The sequence below is a fragment of the Vespa crabro genome, chromosome 18, assembly GCF_910589235.1.
Source record: "Vespa crabro chromosome 18, iyVesCrab1.2, whole genome shotgun sequence".
Lineage (NCBI taxonomy): Eukaryota > Metazoa > Arthropoda > Insecta > Hymenoptera > Vespidae > Vespa > Vespa crabro.
In genome coordinates this window covers 1,365,794-1,386,934 of record NC_060972.1, presented here as the reverse complement: position 1 = coordinate 1,386,934, position 21,141 = coordinate 1,365,794, and the positions used below count along the sequence as shown (strand labels likewise).

Genomic DNA, 21,141 nt, shown 5'->3' with positions numbered 1-21,141 from the left:
ATATATATATATATATATATATATATATATATATATATATATAATGTATATTTATATATAGACATCGTATTATTCTTTATTATTATCCAATTAAAATGGCTATTATTTAACATCAGTAATATAATCCAGACGACAACTATATGTTATGTTCGACAAGGAGTCTATAATTTATCTCTTTTATTTATTTATTTATTTATTTTTTCTTATTTTTTATTTTTTCAATCAATCGAATTGATATTAAACTACGATCGCAATAATTTCATTATAGATACGTATTTATAAATAAATTTGTTTCGATCGAATTAATTCTATATACGTACGAAAAGAAATACAATGAAAAATATTATGAGAATGTTGAATGTTTATACTATTTGTTTAAACAGAGATTCTATTTGTTTTTTTCCTTTTCTTTTTTTGTTCTTGTTTATTAGCATTGGATCGACATTTTTGTTTGTATTAAACAAAGATATATGATAAATTACGAAAGAATCGAATAATGTATTTGACTTAGTGAGATTATATTTGGATTGAAACGTTGTTTACTATTCGACAATCTCAATATTATGAAATATATTTAATTTAAACGTCAAACATTCTTTACATCGATTATATCGATTATATATATATATATATATATATATATATATATCGTTATATTGTTTTTCTATCATCATTATGCAATAACGAATTCAAAAAAAAAAGCAATTAAAAAATTCTCCCCTGCGTCCCATACGATTGTTTTCTTTTTATTTGATTAAATAATAAAATTGTGATAATTGATTATCGAAAAGAAAAATATTATTTTAGAAAAAATCATAATGGCATTATTGAAATAATAATTTTAATCTTGTGATCATTAATGTTTCTAAACGTATAATTACTCATTGAATAAATATATGTGAAATAACTATGGTTAAAATAAATTCGATGTTCGATTGTACAAAAATTAAATTATTACAAAACTTTATATTTTCATAACAAATTCAATTTTAACAAGTAATCGATTTGTTACGATATATACGAAACGACGAAACAAAACGAAACAAAATGAAATGAAACGAAATAGAAATAACGAGTAAAAAAAAAAATTAAATTGTTGAAAATACGAATTCGAAGGTAGATATTCAAAATTGATAGAGATTGAAAAATTTTCGGAAGTAATTTAGTATTGAAGGACTAAAATAATGAAAAAGTTTAGACTATTTTTTCTGTTTACTTCTTTTTTTTTTGTTTTCTTTTTTTTTTGTTTATCTTTTTTAACAAATTCGTTAAAATTCGATAACACACGTAATTTACAAATGATTTTCATACTTTATGAAATTTATAACCACGAGAAATTCAATTTTTGACGTAAATTAAAAACTCATTCGTATACTCGTAATATTATTTCTTTTACCGTATCGTTAATTCGTTTAAGAGAGGGAATCTAATTTTTTTAAACATTTTCGACGCGTTAATTTCATTCCGAATTAAAAGCTGTTAATCACAACAAAATATTTGTTTATTAAATATTTATAATAAATAAAATACCTATTCATTTTATTAATTATATATATATATATTTATTTATTTATAATTAGTAGAAGCAATATCATATTTATCGTTAATACGTAATAAAAAATATAACATTAGTTTTATTAAACATATATACAGTATATACATATATATATATATATATATATATACAATATGTAAATATATATGAAGCTAATTGGCTAGGTCGTGTTCCAAAAGCCCATTGTCCTCTGACGTCGTATTAAATTATCAGATTCGAAGTATATATTACAAGGGACGTGTAATATAAAGGGAATGACGTTCGATGACTCGACGATTCCTTTCAAGCATCAACGACTTTGAAAACATAGGAATAGACTAGTGAGGTTGACGCTCGTCATGATCATGTTTTGTGTTATACAACTACAACATACCTATACCAATATAACGACTATAGTGTACGCCGTACATAAAATTCTCTCTCATTCTCTCTCTTTCTTCTCTCGGTATGCACTAGTTATTTTATCCGATGTTTAATTAGCGCAAGCTATTGCGAACGCGGAAAGTCGATATGGAAAGGGAATAACGCTAACGAATCAGAATGTCGTTAGTTAATGTACGTCGCTTTCGAAAATAATTGTCGATCTTCGCGCGTATTCATATTTTCATCGGAGGATTCTTTGGAAAAAGAGAAAGAAAAGAAAAACAAAAAAAAAAAAGGAAAGAAGAGAGAAAATAAGAAGAGAAATAAAGAGGAAGATATTTAACGAGACGTAGGCGACGTATCTTTAATTTTACTTTTTCCTCTTTTTTTATCCTCACTCTCTCTCTCTCTCTCTCTCTCTCTCTCTCTCTCTCTCTTTTCAATTTTTTTTCTTTTTTTTTTCTTTTTTAACTGAAAGAAAAACAAATCGCCAGGGAGAAAGAAGAGAAAAGAACCAGAGAAAAAAGGCTATACGCAGTGATTCCTCTTTCTCTTCCTCTTCCTCATCTTGTACGAAGAAAATTCTAAGGAGAAGGATTTTTGGAAAGAGAATAAAAAATAATAAAAAAAAAGGAAAAAAAAATTTCTATATATATATATATATATATATATATATATATATATATAATTTTGTGTGCATTCGTTTAAGATCACGAGATATGTACATGGGTATTCTCCGTTAAGAAACCGTTCATTATTAAAGCACAAGTATCTCACATTCATAGTTTGCTGAAGGAACGAGCTCCCGGACTAAAGAATGACTCCAATGGGAGCAGAGAGATAAAGAAATAGAGAGAAAGAGAGAAAGAGAGAGAATAAGAAAGATGTCGAGTACGAGAAGAATGAAACACGACGAGAAAGTCCATTTTCGCGTTTGCCATCAAAGAAGAGACGAATGAAAAATACCGCGGAGTCCACGTAAATGGATTGTTTTTAATAACTTTGAAAGCTGCCTTAAGGCCGTATTTCCTGTAAGGTTCTCTTTTTTAAGAACTTGCAAGTAGAGTCGAGTCAAGCCGAGCCGATACTACTGCTTTACGACAAACGGGAAGGAAATGAATGTGTACGCCAGCAGCAGAACACGAGACTCCTCTCTCTCTCTCTCTCTCTCTCTCTCATTCTCTCATTCTTTCTCTTTTTCTTTTCTTCCCCTTTCTTACTTTTTCTTAATTCATCATATCACAGGGAAAAGTAAAAGAAAAATGTTGGTGTTAATGTCTCGCTACGTTACTGTCATACCGTAAGAATTTCTTCAAATTATTTCCTCTCGTTATCGGGAAAACATTTTCTTACTAACGAACATCTTTTTAAACTTTTCAATTTACACCTCAGTCGAAGGATCAGATATTAAATATTTTTTGTAGTTTATTAAAACGTAACTATACATATGGTATATGTATATATTAATTCGGTTTTTTCTTTTTTTTTTGTTTTTTTTTTGTTTTGTTTTTTTTTTGTAGAAAATTTGCATAGAATTATAATAACGTAATTCTTTTATTATTTTCATTTTTGTTTGTTTTTTTTTTCTTCATATGTATTATATATTTGTTCCCATAATATTATATATTATATATTATATATTATATATATATATATATATATATATATATATATATATAAGTTTTAATTAATAAAGTATAACGAGTAATAAAACTTAGGTTTTAATTAATAAAATAGAACGAATTATGATAATGTAATTGTTTTATTATTTTTATTTACTCGTATTTATTCTATATCTTGTATAGCATTTCTGTTTAATTTTGTTTCTCTTTTTTTCTTTTTTTTTTTTTTTTTTTTTTTTTTTTTTTTTTTTTTAACGAAAGACTTTACGAAACAATAAAAAATACTTCTTTTAAGGTTTCATTCTGTAAACAAATTTTTTCTCGATGTTCAACGAAATGTATATACGAAATAGAATTTATAATATGTGCAACTTATGACAGGAATAATTATTGTCATAAAAAAAATAAAAAAAATGAAATTGACGATTTCAAATATACATACAAATATATGAACATATATATATATATATATATATATATGTATATATATACACCTGTATATGTAACTTTCAAAATACAGACAGTATAAAAAATGTCAGGCGATCGAGAAAAAAACTTTTTATTTTTTTTTAACAAAAAAAATCGGACGATTTTCTGGACGATCAAATGAAAAGTATCGTAGAGAAAGAAAGAGAGAGAGAGAGAGAGAGAGAGAGCGAGAGAGAGAGAGAGAGAGAGAGAGAGTGAGAGTGAGAGAGAGAGTGAGTGGTGTTGCCAAAGCAATGGCCATTTTGTGATATCGCGTGTTCAACTACAATAACTAAGTGTTACGGTTCTTGGTTCGTTATCCACTTAGTTGCCGTAATTACATGCTGGATTAAGCTTGCACATTCGGTAAATAAACTGGCAGTTTATACGAAAGTACCAGCAATTTCGACGAGTCCATGACATCGGACTAGCGTTATCCGATCGCCAGCCATTATCATTTGGGTTTTGTTACTTTTCGTATCGCTCGGTGCTAATCAAGCGCGTACATTTGTCAGATTTTGACTTTCGATCGGTATATTATACGAGAGGTAAAACTGACAAAATTATTTTGATATTTTATCCTTTTGAAGATTTTATCTTTATTTATTTATTGTTTGTTTGTTTTTCTTTTTTTGTTTTTTTTTTTTTTGTTGTTTTTGTTTACACGTCCGCTCGATTCACTCCCAAACTCGATTATTTGGAAATATTTAATTGGGATATGGATGGAAAATAAATGGATCGTTGATAGTGTTGAAATAACGTCACTTACATTATCTACAGAAGAATATTTTCTATTTTAATGCATCCAGACCGAAGATATAAAATGTTTGATAGACAATAAACAGCATTAACGATTAATGTATAATATTCAAAGATATATATATATATATATATATATATATATATATATATATATATATTTGTATATATATATAGATATTAGCCCACCTTTTTTTTTCTTTTTCATTTTTTTTCCTTTTTTATCATATTATTATTTATCCATTTTTCATTTGTCAGAACAAGAAAGATCGTAGGTTTTATTTTATAAGTTTTATTTGTTAATAATATTGTTGCAGTATTTTTGTAATTCTTTCTTTTTTTTTTTTGCCTTTTTTTATATATACCGCACAGTATTTCTTTTTTTCCTTTTGTTTTTCATTTCAATTCAATTCAATGCAATGCAATTCAATTCAATTCAATTCAAATTTTTTACAATAATTTAATACAATATAATTCAGTGCAGATTAAGTCAATATGATTTTGTTTGTTTGTTTGTTTGTTTATTTGTTTGTTTATTATCATTATTGTTTTACTGTTAGTTAGCTTATAAATATATGTAACATTAAAATCTCGATTGAATCATAGATAACATTTAGAACAACAGCTAAACCTCGATTGTTTCGGCCATTCATCTCCTGTAATTATCTTAAGTAATATAGAAACTCTTACGAGTTGTACATTACTTTTCATATTTTTTTTTTGCCCTTCCTTCTTTCTTTCTTTCTTTTTTCTTTTTTTTTCTTTTTTTTTTTTTTTTATTTATTTATTTATTTTTTTGATTCTCTGTTTAAACGAGGTTACCGGTATAATACGATTATGATAATAATATCACTTACACAGTATGTAGAGAAGGAATATCGAGAGAGGAAAATATCGAAGAAAATCGATATAATGTAACATTATTACGAAGAAACGATTTTGTCGATAATATAAATACATATATACATATATAAATATATATATATATATATATATATAATTTCAATATTATTTTGAAATTATAATCTAATTAATTACGTTTAGTTTTATTACGAACGATAACTTAAATCGATATTGGCTCGGACAATTGAAGTGCAAAGTTTCGTACTTCGTAGTTTATTCGAATGAAAAATCAAAAGTTAGTAGTTTCTATTATAATAGTAGGATAAAGTGAGAAAAAAATTAATTGGCTCTCGTTAATGGCGAATCGTTTCTTCGAATCGATTAAAAGAGGAAAAATGAAAAAAAAAAAAAAAGAAAAAAGAAACAAAAGAAAAGAACATAAAAGAACAGAAAGGAAAAGAAAAAAAGAAAAGGTTTTATTATTCGCTATCGCTTTTATTCGTTCTCTATTCCCTGTGTAAGTGGATTTGATATATTTAATTAACATTTACTCACAACCAGCTGATGATTTGTGATCGGTTAATAATCCCGTATAGTTTTAACTAGAATACCTCGAAAAGGAACGTCGATAAAGTACGATAACTCAGGCTCAACGCCATTTTTTGTGATTTTCTCGTTTTGCAGTCTCATTTATTTACGCGATTTAATTAAACACACGTTTTGTGATTTTATTAACGCATTTCGCCAACATTATTTATCTTTTTCCTTATCTTTCATGTATATATATATATATATTTTATTTTTTAAAGAGACTATATATATATATATATGTATATATATATATATATATATATATATATATATATATATATATATACATAATGTAAAGATATCGAAATAGGTTACGCATTTCCGAGGACTTTTTATTTATTTCTTAAGTATTCACACACACATATACACACGTACATACATACACACACACACACACACACACAGATCTGATTTATATTCGTGACACGACGAAAGCAAAATTTGGAAAAAACTTTGAAGTAATAACTCGATAGGATTATATAGCTACATAGAATTATGTAGCTTATGGATCGCTAAAAAGATCGAAAGCTGAGGAAACGTACGTGTCCCTTTTTTTAGATTTCATTATATTATTTTATTTTTATTTTTTCTTTTTTTTTTTGTTTATTTATATCCTTTTTTCTACTTTTTCTTTTTTTTTTTTCCTTTTTGTTTCCTTTTTCCTTAAATGTAAACCTTAAAAGCTCGCTTATACTATTAATCTCGAAGGTAAGAAGACAGTTAGGAATATCGGACTATAGTCCACGTCTCTTCGTAAATATACCGATAAGTCGTAAGTAGATGTTAGTATATATTGGAAATTTTTTTTCATTGGAATAATCCTTTCAATTTTATTCTATAATTAAGTCGTTCATATGTGATATGTAAAGAAGATTGAATATTCTTTTCCATGTTTCTTTTTGCTTTTCTTGTTTTATTATTATTTTTTTCTTTTTCTTTTTTTCTTATTTCTTTCTTTTTATATTGTTTAATTAAGAGAATCCTTTCAACTCGTAATACTTTCAACTAAAGTGCTCATGTATATATATGCGTTTATGTATGACCGAAGTTAAAAAACACAAATATATTTGTTTATTACTTATTATACGTATATATATATATATATATATTAATTAATTAAATATATAAATTAATTAAAATAAATAAATAGCGATTTAAAATAGAATATAAAAAGAAGAAAAAATAAAAAATGTTTCGTATCGAAGTACGATTTGGAAACATAATTTTAAATTCGATTAAAAGTTACGTAAATAAATAAATGGTTAGGAATTTATTTAAATAAAAATAAATGTATTTACGTAAGATATATATATATATATATTACGTATATATATATATATATATATATATATATATATATATATATATCTTACGTAAATACATCATGATTTTTAGTACTCTGTCTCTGTCTGTTTGCCGAGTCATTTTTTTTCAATTTCTTTCTCTCTCTCTCTTTCTCTCTCTTTCTCTCTCTTTCTCTATCTATCTATCTATCTTTCTCTCTCTTTATCATTTTTTTTAACGAGTATTATCTATCCACTCAAATATATAAATAATTAGTTAAAGTAACATATACATGAGTATATACGTATGTACATAAGATAAATATATATCATGATTTTTAATATATCATCTATATTTTTCTCGTTCTCTCTCTCTATCTCTTTATCTATCTTTCTTGAACAAAAGCATTCCAGTAAGTTTTGATTGGTTGCAATAAAACTTTCCCATCTATATCTATAGAATCGGATAATATAATTCATGCAAGTTGTCGATAATGAAACTGTTCGACGAGAATTTTTCCTCTTGAGACGTGTTCGATACTTTTCTCGAAGTGAATTGGATACGTTTGTATATAAACTTGTTTATACGTAACATGCATTCTGATTCATAAGTAAAGATATGATTTTATAAAAGAAACGTTTGAAAGAGAGAGAGAGAGAGAGAGAGAGAGAGAGAGAGAGGAAGAGAGAAAGAGATAGAAAAAATATCGATATATTTAAAAACAAAAAGGATGAAATTAACATGAATTACGATATAAAACACATCATTATTATACATATTCTATAAATAAATATAAATATATATATATATATATATATATGTGGTATTTTTCGTTTGATCGAAAGATACAAACGAATTGGAGCACAGCATCTTATTTCTCTTTTCCTATTACTTCTATTTCTTTTCCAACTTTTCCTTTTTGTTCTCCTTTTTTCTCCCCTTCTTTCCATTTTTTTTTTCTTTTCTAACGAACGTTTTATCGATAAGGGTATACGTCCATCAATAAGAAATGTTTTCAGTTCCCAATGCATATCTTTATTGCAGGCACTTGACACGAGACTGCAGTAATATTTTCATACGACTTATCGGCATTTCGAGAAGTGGTAGATGTTTTTATAGTTTTTCTCCTTTTTATATATTTAATACGATATTCATGTACCTTAAATAGATATTTAGTTTTCATTTGAGATTAACATGTTATACATATATGTAAATACATATATATCTTACTAAAAATCTTTTCAATCTTTTCGATTAACCTAATTAAAAGAATCTTTTAATCTTCTGTTAATTTTAAATTGAATGTTATAACATACGGGATTCTTATTACTTAATTTTATAATATATATATATATATAATTCTTTTATCATTCCATTTATCATCTTGCATATATATTTTATTATATATATATATATATATATATATATATATATATATATATATATGTTTAGTTAAAAGCAAAGAAATTATGAATATTTAAATTGTATGCAGTTAGTTTTAAGATATTATATATCAGCTGAATTATCTATGATGATAATAATTATCGTTCATATGAGAAAATTCATAACGACGTATAATCAACTAATGTATATCTAATATCTAGTATCGTAAATCTCATGAATTTATGATAATTATATACAGATAAAACGTATTTACTTGTTAGAAATTTACACGACATAGACAGATACGCAAACATTTTCATAGTAATTTTGGAATGATATTATAATCTTTTATTCTTTTTATTTAATTTCATATAATCTATCTATCTATCTATCTATCTATCTATCTATCTATCTATATATATATTATAGTTGCAATTATGAAAAAAAAAGTAATTGAAGAGACGCAATTATATTCGAAAATTATTACGAGTCTGTACCAGTCAATAAGTTTGTTGGCACCTTAATTAGGAAATTTATTAGAATATTTCTAAGCAAATTTTATGATATATCGTTGCTAAAGCGTTTATACGAAATTCTTCTCTTGTATTCTTGTAAGTTTATAAGACAGAAAAGAGAAAGATAGATTGGTAGAGATAAAGAGAGAGAGAGAGAGAGAGAGAGAGAGAGTGAAAGAGCGATTGCCAAGAAGCAACCAAATGAAAGACGTCGGCATAGCATATAAATCTAATTTTTCCTGTACATTCTATTAGAAAATATTCTTCTATCTCTATTGCAAGAACTTTGTGAGAAGCCGTCTATACTTTGGAACGTACGCGATTGGAATACTTGTATTATTACTTTTTTATTTATTTATTTATTTATTTATTTTTTTTTTTTATTTTTACTTTTACTTTTATTTTATTTATTTATTTATTTATCTTTTTATTTCGTTTATTTATTTCTTCATTTCTTTATTTACTTGTTATTCATCCTTTTTTTTCTTTTTCTTAATAAATCTCTCATAAATCCTCTATTGCCCTATTTCCTTTTTTATTTTGCTTTTTTTTTTCTTGTTCTTTTGTTTCCTTTCTTTCTTTCTTTCCTTTTTTATTTCCAAAAAATAAAATTGGCACGTGTTCACGTTAATCAATAACAAACGTCGCTATAATAATAATTATAATAATAATAATAATAATAATAATAATAATAATAATAATAATAATAATAATAATAATAAGTATGAAAGCGTTAGTATATTATAATATCAATCGGAATTATAATAATTTGATATTATAATAATGATTTTCTATTCGATTCATTGGCTTGAAAAAAAAAAACCATGATAATTCGATTAAATTATTCAACGATATAAAATCACCCCGATCATTGGGTTCACTTAACAATATTAATAACAAGTATTAATTGATTGTGTGACACTGATATGCTCTCAATATTCTTCAAAATTGTACGTCTTATGTGTTTAGGATATAATAAAAACGGATAACATTATCCATTCCAACTTTCTTTCTAAATTACAATCTCGTTAAAACAATCGAAATAGATCGATAAATCTTTTGTATGATTCGTTATTTTATCAAACGAATTCTACATGGGAACACAGCATCGAGGAATAATCCGATCATTAACATTCGTCTTATAGACGATTATTTATCCATTGGCAGCCATTAATAGCATACGTTATTATACATTTTAAAAGAAGATATATAGTTTGTTGCTTCCAGGTAAAAACATATTTGATAAATATTTGATACGTGATAATAAATGATAATAATGCGAGCAATAATTATTATCTATAAACATATCGAATGATATTAAAATAATTATTATCGTACATATTGAACGATATTAGAGATTGATTGATGTAAGCAAATGAAAAAAAAAGAAAAAAAAAAAAGAAAAAAAAAATCTAAATTTTCATCCTATTTAAAATAATTTTTCTTCGTTTTATTAATATCTATAAATTTTAACTTTGAAATATACATAAGTACGTATAAATGAAACATATGCTCGTTAATGTGTTAAATTCTTTTTACGAATATTCACTTACACATAAATTTTTTAAATATTGATTATAATTTAAATATGTATTCTTTTCTATTTTTTTTTTTCTTTTTTTTTTCTTTTTTCTTCTTATTTGTTCTTTCCTAATTACTGGCGGAACAAACGTTCGTCGATATTTTCTCGACTTGCTGCCTCTCTTGTTAATATATATCAGATGTTCGATGAATTAAAAAATATTGAATTTTCTTCAAAATTATATCTCGTTATCTAATTTAATTCAAATATCACTTAGATGTACGTACTTGTGTACTATTAATGGCCATCAACTTATGATACTTATTTCATATTTATCTCATTTGTACTTCCAAATTTGCCGTTCATAACACAGCAAAATGTTATAAACAAAAACTATAATAAATATCTACATAATTATATATATATATATATATATTTATATATATATATATGTATATATATATATATATATATACATATATACATGTATATATGTATGCGTTGCGTTCAGGTACTCTCTACACTTTTGTATATAACATTCCATATTAACAAAATAAATAATGTACTAAGGAAATATTAGATATTATTTGTTATAATCCTTTTTTTCTTTGCCTTTAACACGGATTATGGTATCTCATTAATTGTAAAATATATTTACATTGATTGTTCGCATTTTGTTCTTCCGATCGTCGCGGATAAAAATTTCCAAAGAATAAATTCAATGGAACTAATTAGTCTCTTTGTCATTATAATGGAATTCAATTGTACATCAATCACACGTAATACGTTTCGAGTATTTTCAATTTAGACGTAAAATTAATTATTTCGTTCTTTCATAGTACGTGGTCCGCGCACGGCACGATATTACTTGTTGTTGAAAAGAAAAAAGAAGAAAAAAAACATGAGTAAATAAAGAAAATGAAAAAGAAAACAAAAGAAAAATAACAATAATAATAATGACAAGAAATCAATTGTATAAAAGATAAACTAATCTAAAGTCTTCCTCGCCATGACACACTATCTTGAGAATTATTTTGAATGATTTATATTTGTAAATGAGTGTGTGTATATGTGTGCGCGTGTGTGTGTGTATCAGAGAGAAAGAGATAGATAAATAGAAAGAAAGAGAGAGAGAGAGAGAGAGAGAGAGTGAGAGAGAGAAGAGAGAAAAAGAATTAACTTTGCGTATGTTTTTTTTCTTGTTTTTTGTTCTTTTTTTTATTTTTTATTTTTTATTTTTTTGTGTCATTAATAATAAATTTAACTAATAATAGGTATCTACTTTTTTTGGCAAGATAACGTTTTGACACTCGAAGGCCCTTTCGGAAAATGGAGAAAATCGATAAACGGTATATTTAAACTATTGATTGTCAGATATAACGTTGAACGTGCTGTAAAAGTGTCTTCTTTTTTTACTTTTATTTTTCTTTTACTTTTCTTTTTTTCTACTTCTTCTTCTTCTTCTTCTTCTTCTTCTTTTTCTTTTAATCTCCCTAAGACGTTGTAGTTCTTTTTTTTTTGTTTTCATTGTCCTTTTTCTCCTTTTTTTCTTTTTTTTTTTCTTTTTTTTTTCTTTTCTTTTCTTTTCTTCTTAATTTACCGATAATAAATATCAATTCAAAGGTGTCATGGATGCATATTTATAATGAAATCGTTTTATCGTTTGAAAATAAAAAAAAAAAAATTAGTATTTAATTATTTAAGATAAAAATCGTATTGATCGTAAAGAAAATTTTTATTAGAAGCGAAGAATAATAAATCTTACGAGGAAACTTTCTTTCAGACTGAATTAGAGCACCGTATCATAGTAGCCAATAAATCACATATTATTTGTACTTGTATATATATATATATATATATATATATATATATATATATATACAAGTATATATACATATATATACATATATATATATATATATTTTTTGTTTGTTTTTAAGAACAGAGTTATTCCTCGCGATTGATGTACACGTCACAATAAACGATAAAATATTTTCTCTTTAAAAGGGTCATAAAAATGACGTAAGATGTAATTTTTCTATTTCTTTTTCATTTTATAGATATCATCTACGAGAATAATCATTCATCATTTTGTACTTTCATCCAATTGTTTGATTTACTAATCGTCATTTTTAACATTGTCGATCATTCCGATTCAATAATGAAAAGTTGAAAAAGTTTGAGAAATTTTTTAACAAGAAGCGAGAAAAACTTTGATCAATAGCATATTGTTTCGAGGAAAGTTTGTTTAGAAGGGAAAAACATTGTTTTGAAGTTAAGTTTGTCTTTGTGTATGCATGTGCATGTACGAGCGTTTGTGCATGTATAAAAATGTGATTATCCTTTTGTTTAGAAGGAGCAAAATGATTTGAGTATTCGCGATCCAACGTTGTTGAAATTAAATTGAACATTTCCAAAATTTGATCGAAGATAAGAATAAGTCAAAATGGTCGTATTAATGGACGGGGTTAAACGCGAAGATTTAACTTTTCTTCTTCTACTTTTTTTCTTCATCTTTATCTTCATCTTTTTTTTCTTTTTTCTTCCTTTTAATAATTCGAAATATGATATTATGCTTTCGTTATTGTTTGTTCTTGTTATTATTAGTAAAATAATGTTGGTAATTTTTGTTCTCTTTTTTCCTGTTTCTTTTTATTTTTTTTTATCTTTCTTATCTTTTTTCTTTTTCTTTTTTTTTTTTTTTTTTTTTTTTTCTTTTAATGAAGACCGACAGACTCGCGCGTAAACTCGCGTAAAAGGAAAGGAAGTAAAACAGAGACAGAAGAAACAGAAAGAAGAGAGGAAAAAAAAAGGAACAATTATCTAATAATAAAACGTAAGAGTTACCTGTATCAATTAATCTTACGATTAATTTTAGGTTTCTTTAGAATAATAGCGCAAATATTACTCAATTCTTTGTTTCATTAAATACATTTGGTAGAAAACGTTGGCCGCATTAGATACACGCTTTTTTTTTTTTTTTTTACCTTTTTCTTTTCTTTTTTTTGCATGTTTGTATTTTTTTTTCTTTTTTTTTTTTCATCTCCTTCAATAGAAAGATGCATTAAATTGTTGAGGATTCTCAAATTAATCGTATTAATTATTATGACGATAATAATAATAATCATTATTATATCAAGAGTTTTAGACTCCGAAAGTAATGGGCTACTCGGTTGTAATCTTACGAATAGTCACTTAGATGATCTTAGAATTAAATAGATATATATATATATATATATATATATATATATACACATATATATATATATATATATGTACATATATATGTATATAGGGTTTTTACGTATCGATAGAAACGTTCAATAATTTCTTTTTCATATCCTCTTGAGATCGGCCTTTTTACTTCATTGATGACGCATGACTTACAGATGGCGGCAAATTGATCAAGGTCGTATTACTTAGTCTCGATGTACGAGGCTCGATTTCCAAGGACATGCGATAAAGATCCTTTTCATTCAGGAGCAACGACGTATCCAATAAATAATTCGTAACCTTTGTTATCAGTTCGATATTATATGGTGTTTGCTGGAAATGTCTGATCTCACGGATCACGTGTGCTATCTAAAATATATATATCATTTCTAATTAATTTCTAATGTTTAATTACGGCTTATCATCTTATTATACTACATATTATATTTATCAACGTACCATTCGCATTTTGGAGAAATTTAATAGACCTTCCTCGGTGAAATTCGGTGTACCTTCCTCTATGAAGGAAAGATCGGTAAGATAAAGTCCTAAATATGGAATACAAGGTGGATCGCATCGGTGTAATGCGTCTCTCAAATTTCTAAATCGTCCGTCGGAGGAGACGATATTTTGAAGTTTTTCTATGGTTTGTTTAGTCTACAAAAAATTAAATAAAATTGTTTCAAATAAACATATTACAAAATTATGTTATTATTTATTATATTATTATATTGTATATTGTATATTTATTATATGTGTACATATTATATTTACATAATATATCATATATATAATATATAATATATCAAATAAAAAATAAAAATTTATAAAAGGATGAGATCAATAACTTTGATCATTTTGAATATCCCTGTCGTTTTTTATATATATATATATATATGTATATATATATATAGAAAAAAGATTGTACAGTACAGAATTATATTCTTTTTTTTTTAATGGAATTATATGTTTTCGTTTATATATCAAAAGATTATTTATTTATAAAATATTTAAACTTAAATATTGTTAAGAAATCATATTGATGTAACTAAAATATAATAAAACTAATAATAAATAAATAATAATAATACATATTGATTTATATATTATTATATTATTATATTATAATATATATATATATTATATATTAAATTTAATAATAAAAATTAAATTAATCATCTTACCGTTTTTGAAACCTTTTCCCAGGTTTTTTTCAGTCTATAAACACTGGTATTGGTAAATGCAGCACAAATTTGTAATACTCCATTATAATTGTGTAATACTCTGCTGATATCCGCAACTGCTGCCCATTTTTCGATTGCTGCTACTCTACCTGACATATTTGTTCGACGAATGATCTCTGAAACTACTAATTGAGAGACTTCATTGAATCTTTTCGTCATTAATAGAATATGCGGTGCACGTGTCGCTTTGTCCGTCTTCATCCATGCTTGGCCAAGAAATTCTCTGTGTAACGAATATATTTTTGTTATTAAGTTTGTTCATTTCTTTTTTATTTTTATTTTTATTTATTTCGTTTTCTTTTTAATATCTTTTCTCTTTCATCGTGATTTTTACATGATAAAAATTCGTAAAATTTTTTTTCTACTTACTCGCTAGCAATCGATACGAATATCTGATGATCCAGATACGTCATTTGTTCGGCAATTTCTAGAGCTGATAAAGTCTCGATACTTTCCTTACTTGCCATCTATGATCGATAAAAAGAAAATGGTTTTTTTTTTTTTTATTTTTTTTTTTTTTCGTTTAATTATACATTCAACTGTAATAATTCATTCGATCGATTACTTTAACGTTCGAGTCGATAAATCTAATTGATTAAACTGAAATTTATTTGACAAAGGAGAAATTTATAATTAAAAAAAAAAAAAAAAAAAAAAACAAACAAATTTCTTTTCTCGGAAAGAAACTTTTTTAATCGATTACGCAAAAAGATAAAATAAATAAATAAATAAATAAATAAATAAATAAATAAATTTGGAAATTAATTAAGTGAACATAAAATTCATTTCGTTAACGATTAATCTATACGAAATTTACTTGAACTTAATTATTTGCAACTATTTTTATTTTTTTTTATTTTTTTTTTTTTTTAATTAATCAAATTAGAATTGATTTCATCTATACTTCTGCTTAATAAACATTTTCAATGAATTAATTTTCTCATATTATTTATAATCGACAAGTAATATGAAAAACATTTTTGATAAATAATAAGAATTATTATTTTATCTTGATAGAAAACGATAAAAATTATTGATAAATAATAATAAGAAAAACTTTTTCAATCGAATCACTTCATATCCTTTGTCGTTTTAAAATAAACGTCCTTTAAAATGAACGACAAGATATACAGCTGATTAAATTTCATTAATATCATGATAAATCATTAAATTGTTCACATTTGTCTTTTATAGACGTCATTTAAAAAATCATCGAATGTCTATAAATCATTGCAATAAATATTTTCTTCCAAAGCTCTTTTATTATAATCTTTAAAATGAATTCTCACCGTGGGTGGAGTCAATAGCTTCTTGAGATCGACTTTGTTACTTTCGGGTTCCTCTTTGGTGATCAATCGTAACAATTGACTAGCAGCTTTGTGTTCGGCCGGCAAAAGATTCGGACTATATATGATATCCTCGAGGAATTCTATAGTCAAGTTTTTCAATTTCTGATCCAATTCAAAATCTTGCGCGTGCTTTGAAACCCAATGTCGAAGAACGTTGAGTACACGCATTGTAGCTGCCGTTGACATAACCGATTCCTTTCTTCTATTTTTATCGCGGCATGAACCAGTTCGATGATTTCCATCGCTAACACTGCATCTACCAGGTACTTTGTCTGGTGGATTACTCGACGCTGAAGTTGCTATAGCGAAGGCAGTTGCTGCCGTTGATGTACTGCTCCTGAGATATGACAAATTAATTGATAGTACGATATCGATTGGCTAATAACGAAGATCTATTGCAAATAATCGTATCATCGATTCGCTAATTTATTTTCGCAAATTGGCACTAACCATATGATAAATCTAAAAAAAAAAAAATATATATATATGTATAAATATATTTCGCGCTTTTTTCTTTCGTTTCTTTCCTTTTCTTTTTTCTGTTTTTCTTTTCTTTTTCTTTTTTTTTTTTCTTCTTCTTCTTTTCTTTGTCTGTTCGTCGACAACGACTCTAATAATATTCTTACTTATCTTTCTATTCTTTTTTAATCATTATCATTGATCATCGCGTAAAGTTTCGTCTAATCTACGTTCTAATGTGCAATCTAATCGACTAGCCCAGCAAACGTACAACGTGTAAACGTATAGCAGTGAGCATAGGCATATACTATCGAGGTTCGGAACTATTTCTATTTCGTTTAATTCATCGAAATAATAAGAAGAAACAAATATATACGTATGTATATATATATATATATATATATATATATATATGTATATATATATATATTCGTATATATTCGTAAAAGAGAATTAATTAGAAAATTAATTAGAAAATATTCACGAGAAGTGAGATCAAAATCAAACGGGACCTATGCAAAGTATATATATATATATGTGGGTATGTGTGTATGTATGGGTATGTGTGTGTGTGTGTGTGTATGCATATGTGTGTAAAAGAGTTTGTTTTGACTAATGAAAGCACAGGCAAGCGATAGATAGATGTCGTTACGATAATATATTACGTTAAAAGCTGACAAAGTATATGCGTCATGCGTCATTTTTTGTAAATAATAAATAATAGCATCATTTACAAAAAGCACAGATGAACGCACTTACTTACCAAATAGGTTGGGGTCCGATGCTATGAATGACGCAAAACAACATATGAATTACAGTTTAATTAAAACGACGATTATACAAATAATAGAAATATAATCCCGTTTATGGTGATAAGCTAATTTTTTTCAAATCAGTTTGATCAGGGAAAAACTTTATGTTCTATATAAATAGAAATATTTATATATTTTCTATCGCCTCTTTGGAAATTTTTTTTTTTTTTTTTTTTTTTTTTTTTTTTATTACAATATATAAATAGATGTTATTATAGATGAAAATAGAGATAACATATATACATATAATAATATGTATATTGCGTTCTATGCGATAAATACGTATAAGTATAAGAAGATAGGTATGGAAGAAAAAAGAATCGTTACATGTACAATAATTATCAAAAGGTACGGATAGTAAATTAGAATGCTAATAATGATATGATAAAGCACCAATGCGTACAAAACGTGAAAAGTAATTTTCTTTTTCTTCTTTTTTTTTCTTTTTCTTTTTTTCTTCTTTTTTGCCACATTAAATTGTTTTTTCTTTTCTTTCCTTTTCTTTTTTTCCGTTTTTTTCTTTTCTTTTCTTTTCTTTTCCTTTTTTTTTCTCTTTCCTCTCTCAAGAAGTGACCAACGAAATAGAGATAATTTTTACGCACGTTGTACACAAAATTATTATTATATTCACAGATATATTATACATTTATATAACACGTATCGATTCATGATCGAATATTTAAAGCCCTAACATTACAGACCTTTGTCTTTATTTGAAAAAAAAAAATAAATGCAGCGTAATAACAATTCTAAATTCGAATAACAATACAAACCATAATACACATACAAATATATATATATATATATATATATATATATATATGTATACTTTACATACATATGTATCTAACGTGTATCCATATATAGGTATACACATATATACATATATATATATATATATATATATATATATGTATGTATATCGTATATGTATATTTAAAAGTCTACATGCGCACTCTGATTACGTACAAAAATCACACGTACGAGTTATACGAAGCTCGAAACCAACCTTCGATGACTTTGTCGGAAACTGGTCACTACCACGCCGGCTTTACTGGATACCTGTTGATCATGCTGAAAGTTTCCTTGCGACGAAGATAATTCATTCTCTTGAAACGATCGTCTACTGGCCCAATAATTCTATACGAACGAACAAAAGATATAACAAATAAGATGATGATTATTAAATGATCGCAAATATATATATATATATATATATATATATATATATATATATATACAAGTGAGTCACAAAAAATATTTGCAAACTCACCGTTCAATTTTAAAAGATTATTATTATCGTTTTAATAATCGTAACGATGATGTTATCGGTAATAGGAAAAATGAATATATGCATTTATTTATTGAATCTTTTAAAGACTGAGAAAAAAAAAAGAAAGAGAGAGAGAGAGAGATCGATTTTATTTAGAAATGAATATTTTAATATAAAAAAGAAGAAAAAAATAGAAGAGGAATAAAAAAAATTATAATAAACGCTATACTGATTACTTAAGAAGTTCATTCATTTGAAAATGTTTAATCGTTCGTCGTAACTTTGTTATTAATTGTAATGTCCCTTATTTTCTCTTACTTTCTAACTTCGATCAATTAAATATAATTTTATGTTAATTTTCTATTATTAAGTAAATGGATAATATTTTCTTTTTTTTTTTCCTATTCTTTTTTTCCTTCATCAATCTATCATCTTCGTTACGATTCTATAAATACATTTATCGTCATTTCTCTATCGTTAAAGAAAATATTTTTTCTTTCCTCTTCTGAATTTGATCAATTAAATAATCACGATGTTAATTTTTTTGTTGATTAAATTTAAGTAAATGCATAAAATTTTTTTTTTCTGTTTTGTTTTTCTTTTCCTTTTTTTTGTCTTTCTTACTTTTTCTTTTTTTTTTTTTTACTTTCTTACTTTTTCTTTTTTTTTTTTTACTTTCATCAATACCATCCTCCTTATGATTCTATATAAGCACATAATAATGATATTTTACGTGTTAATTAAGAGGATAATTTTGTTTCGATTTGGTGTATGAATATTTGAGGATAATAAAAAATGGATTTTTTGAAAAGACGATTTTCGTTCTATTTGCGTAAACGTACTCCCGCTACGGTCGAAATCGAGCCACTTCTCATTCCAGTAACTGGCGCTGAAGCTACGGACGCTCTATGTTCCATATGATGTTGATGATGATGTTGATATTGTTGTTGATGTTGATGTTGATGCTGATACTGATGTTGATACTGAGTTTGATTAGAGGTATGTTGAGTCTGAACAACTGTCGATGATGCCTTCTCGTCGTCAGTACATTCCTTTTTTTCTTTTTCAATCTCGTGATCTTTTGTTCGAGGTGTTGATGGTGTAATAGGTGTTGTAGGTGTTTTCTCTGTGCTCTCAGAAGAATCCGTTGACTTATCTGACACCAGCGGTTGATCGGCATACGTAAATTGTACTTCTGTTTGGATTATATCGTTATACGTACTTATATTTTTTCTTGTTCCCCCTCCCCCTGCCTCCACCCCCTCCCACCCCAAAAAAAAAGGAATAAAACTTATAATCTATATTATTTTATTCAATATTAATTATGACGAAACTAACGATCGATTGAAAATCAATTAATTCATTACAAAAAAAAAAAGGGATTTAATTTCAATTTAATTTATTTATATACGTGTACGTGCATTGATTGAAATCGATCGGTTTATAACATTATTATTTTATATTTTGTATAAATAATGTAAATATATTAATCCAAAAATATACAATGTACAAATTCAAATGTTATAGAAGTAATCTCGATGAATATTCAAAATATTTAATTGAAATTAAATTTAAATTGAAAATAAATCAATCCTGCGTGTTCAATAATAATATCCGAGATACGTTAATATATTTCACAATAAATAATTTGAATTTATTTGAAATTTTTATTTGCAGTATTAGATTGGAGTTCTGTGCCAAATATAAATAGAATTATTAGAAATCATCAAGTATCATTACGGTACAAAATTAATCTATCCAATCGTGAGGTTAATATTCTCAAAGGATAAACGTATGTGAAAAATTAATTATTATGAATTAACTTTTAATTTTAATTTTTATCAAAAAAAAAGAAAAAAGAAGAAAAAAAAAAGAAAGAAAAATAC

General features: G+C 25.6%; 1 protein-coding gene and 1 long non-coding RNA gene across 6 annotated transcripts in view; one reads left to right on the top strand and one right to left on the bottom strand.

Moving 5' to 3' along the window:
- The window catches only part of LOC124430486, a 21,532-nt gene extending 415 nt beyond the window's left edge, over nucleotides 1-21,117 (top strand). Inside the window, exon 2 of one of the 2 annotated variants that reach the window (XR_006943773.1) lies at nucleotides 20,933-21,117. This is a non-coding gene — a long non-coding RNA (uncharacterized LOC124430486). Of the gene's footprint in view, nucleotides 1-13,631; nucleotides 13,946-20,932 lie in introns of those variants that run through there. The other variant, XR_006943772.1, reaches the window with a different exon arrangement.
- LOC124430485 (ras-specific guanine nucleotide-releasing factor 2-like) overlaps nucleotides 12,763-21,141 on the bottom strand; it is a 69,506-nt gene continuing 61,127 nt past the window's right edge. For 3 of the 4 annotated variants that reach the window (XM_046977137.1, XM_046977140.1, XM_046977138.1), the window contains 8 exons: nucleotides 20,098-20,450; nucleotides 18,992-19,122; nucleotides 17,934-17,954; nucleotides 16,652-17,048; nucleotides 15,732-15,829; nucleotides 15,303-15,585; nucleotides 14,578-14,775; nucleotides 12,763-14,487 (listed from right to left, as the gene is read on the bottom strand). In XM_046977137.1, the coding sequence (XP_046833093.1) occupies nucleotides 14,266-14,487; nucleotides 14,578-14,775; nucleotides 15,303-15,585; nucleotides 15,732-15,829; nucleotides 16,652-17,048; nucleotides 17,934-17,954; nucleotides 18,992-19,122; nucleotides 20,098-20,450 (1,703 nt within the window). In that variant the 3' untranslated portion in view covers nucleotides 12,763-14,265. The remainder of the gene's footprint in view (nucleotides 14,488-14,577; nucleotides 14,776-15,302; nucleotides 15,586-15,731; nucleotides 15,830-16,651; nucleotides 17,049-17,933; nucleotides 17,955-18,991; nucleotides 19,123-20,097; nucleotides 20,451-21,141) is intronic. The other variant, XM_046977139.1, reaches the window with a different exon arrangement.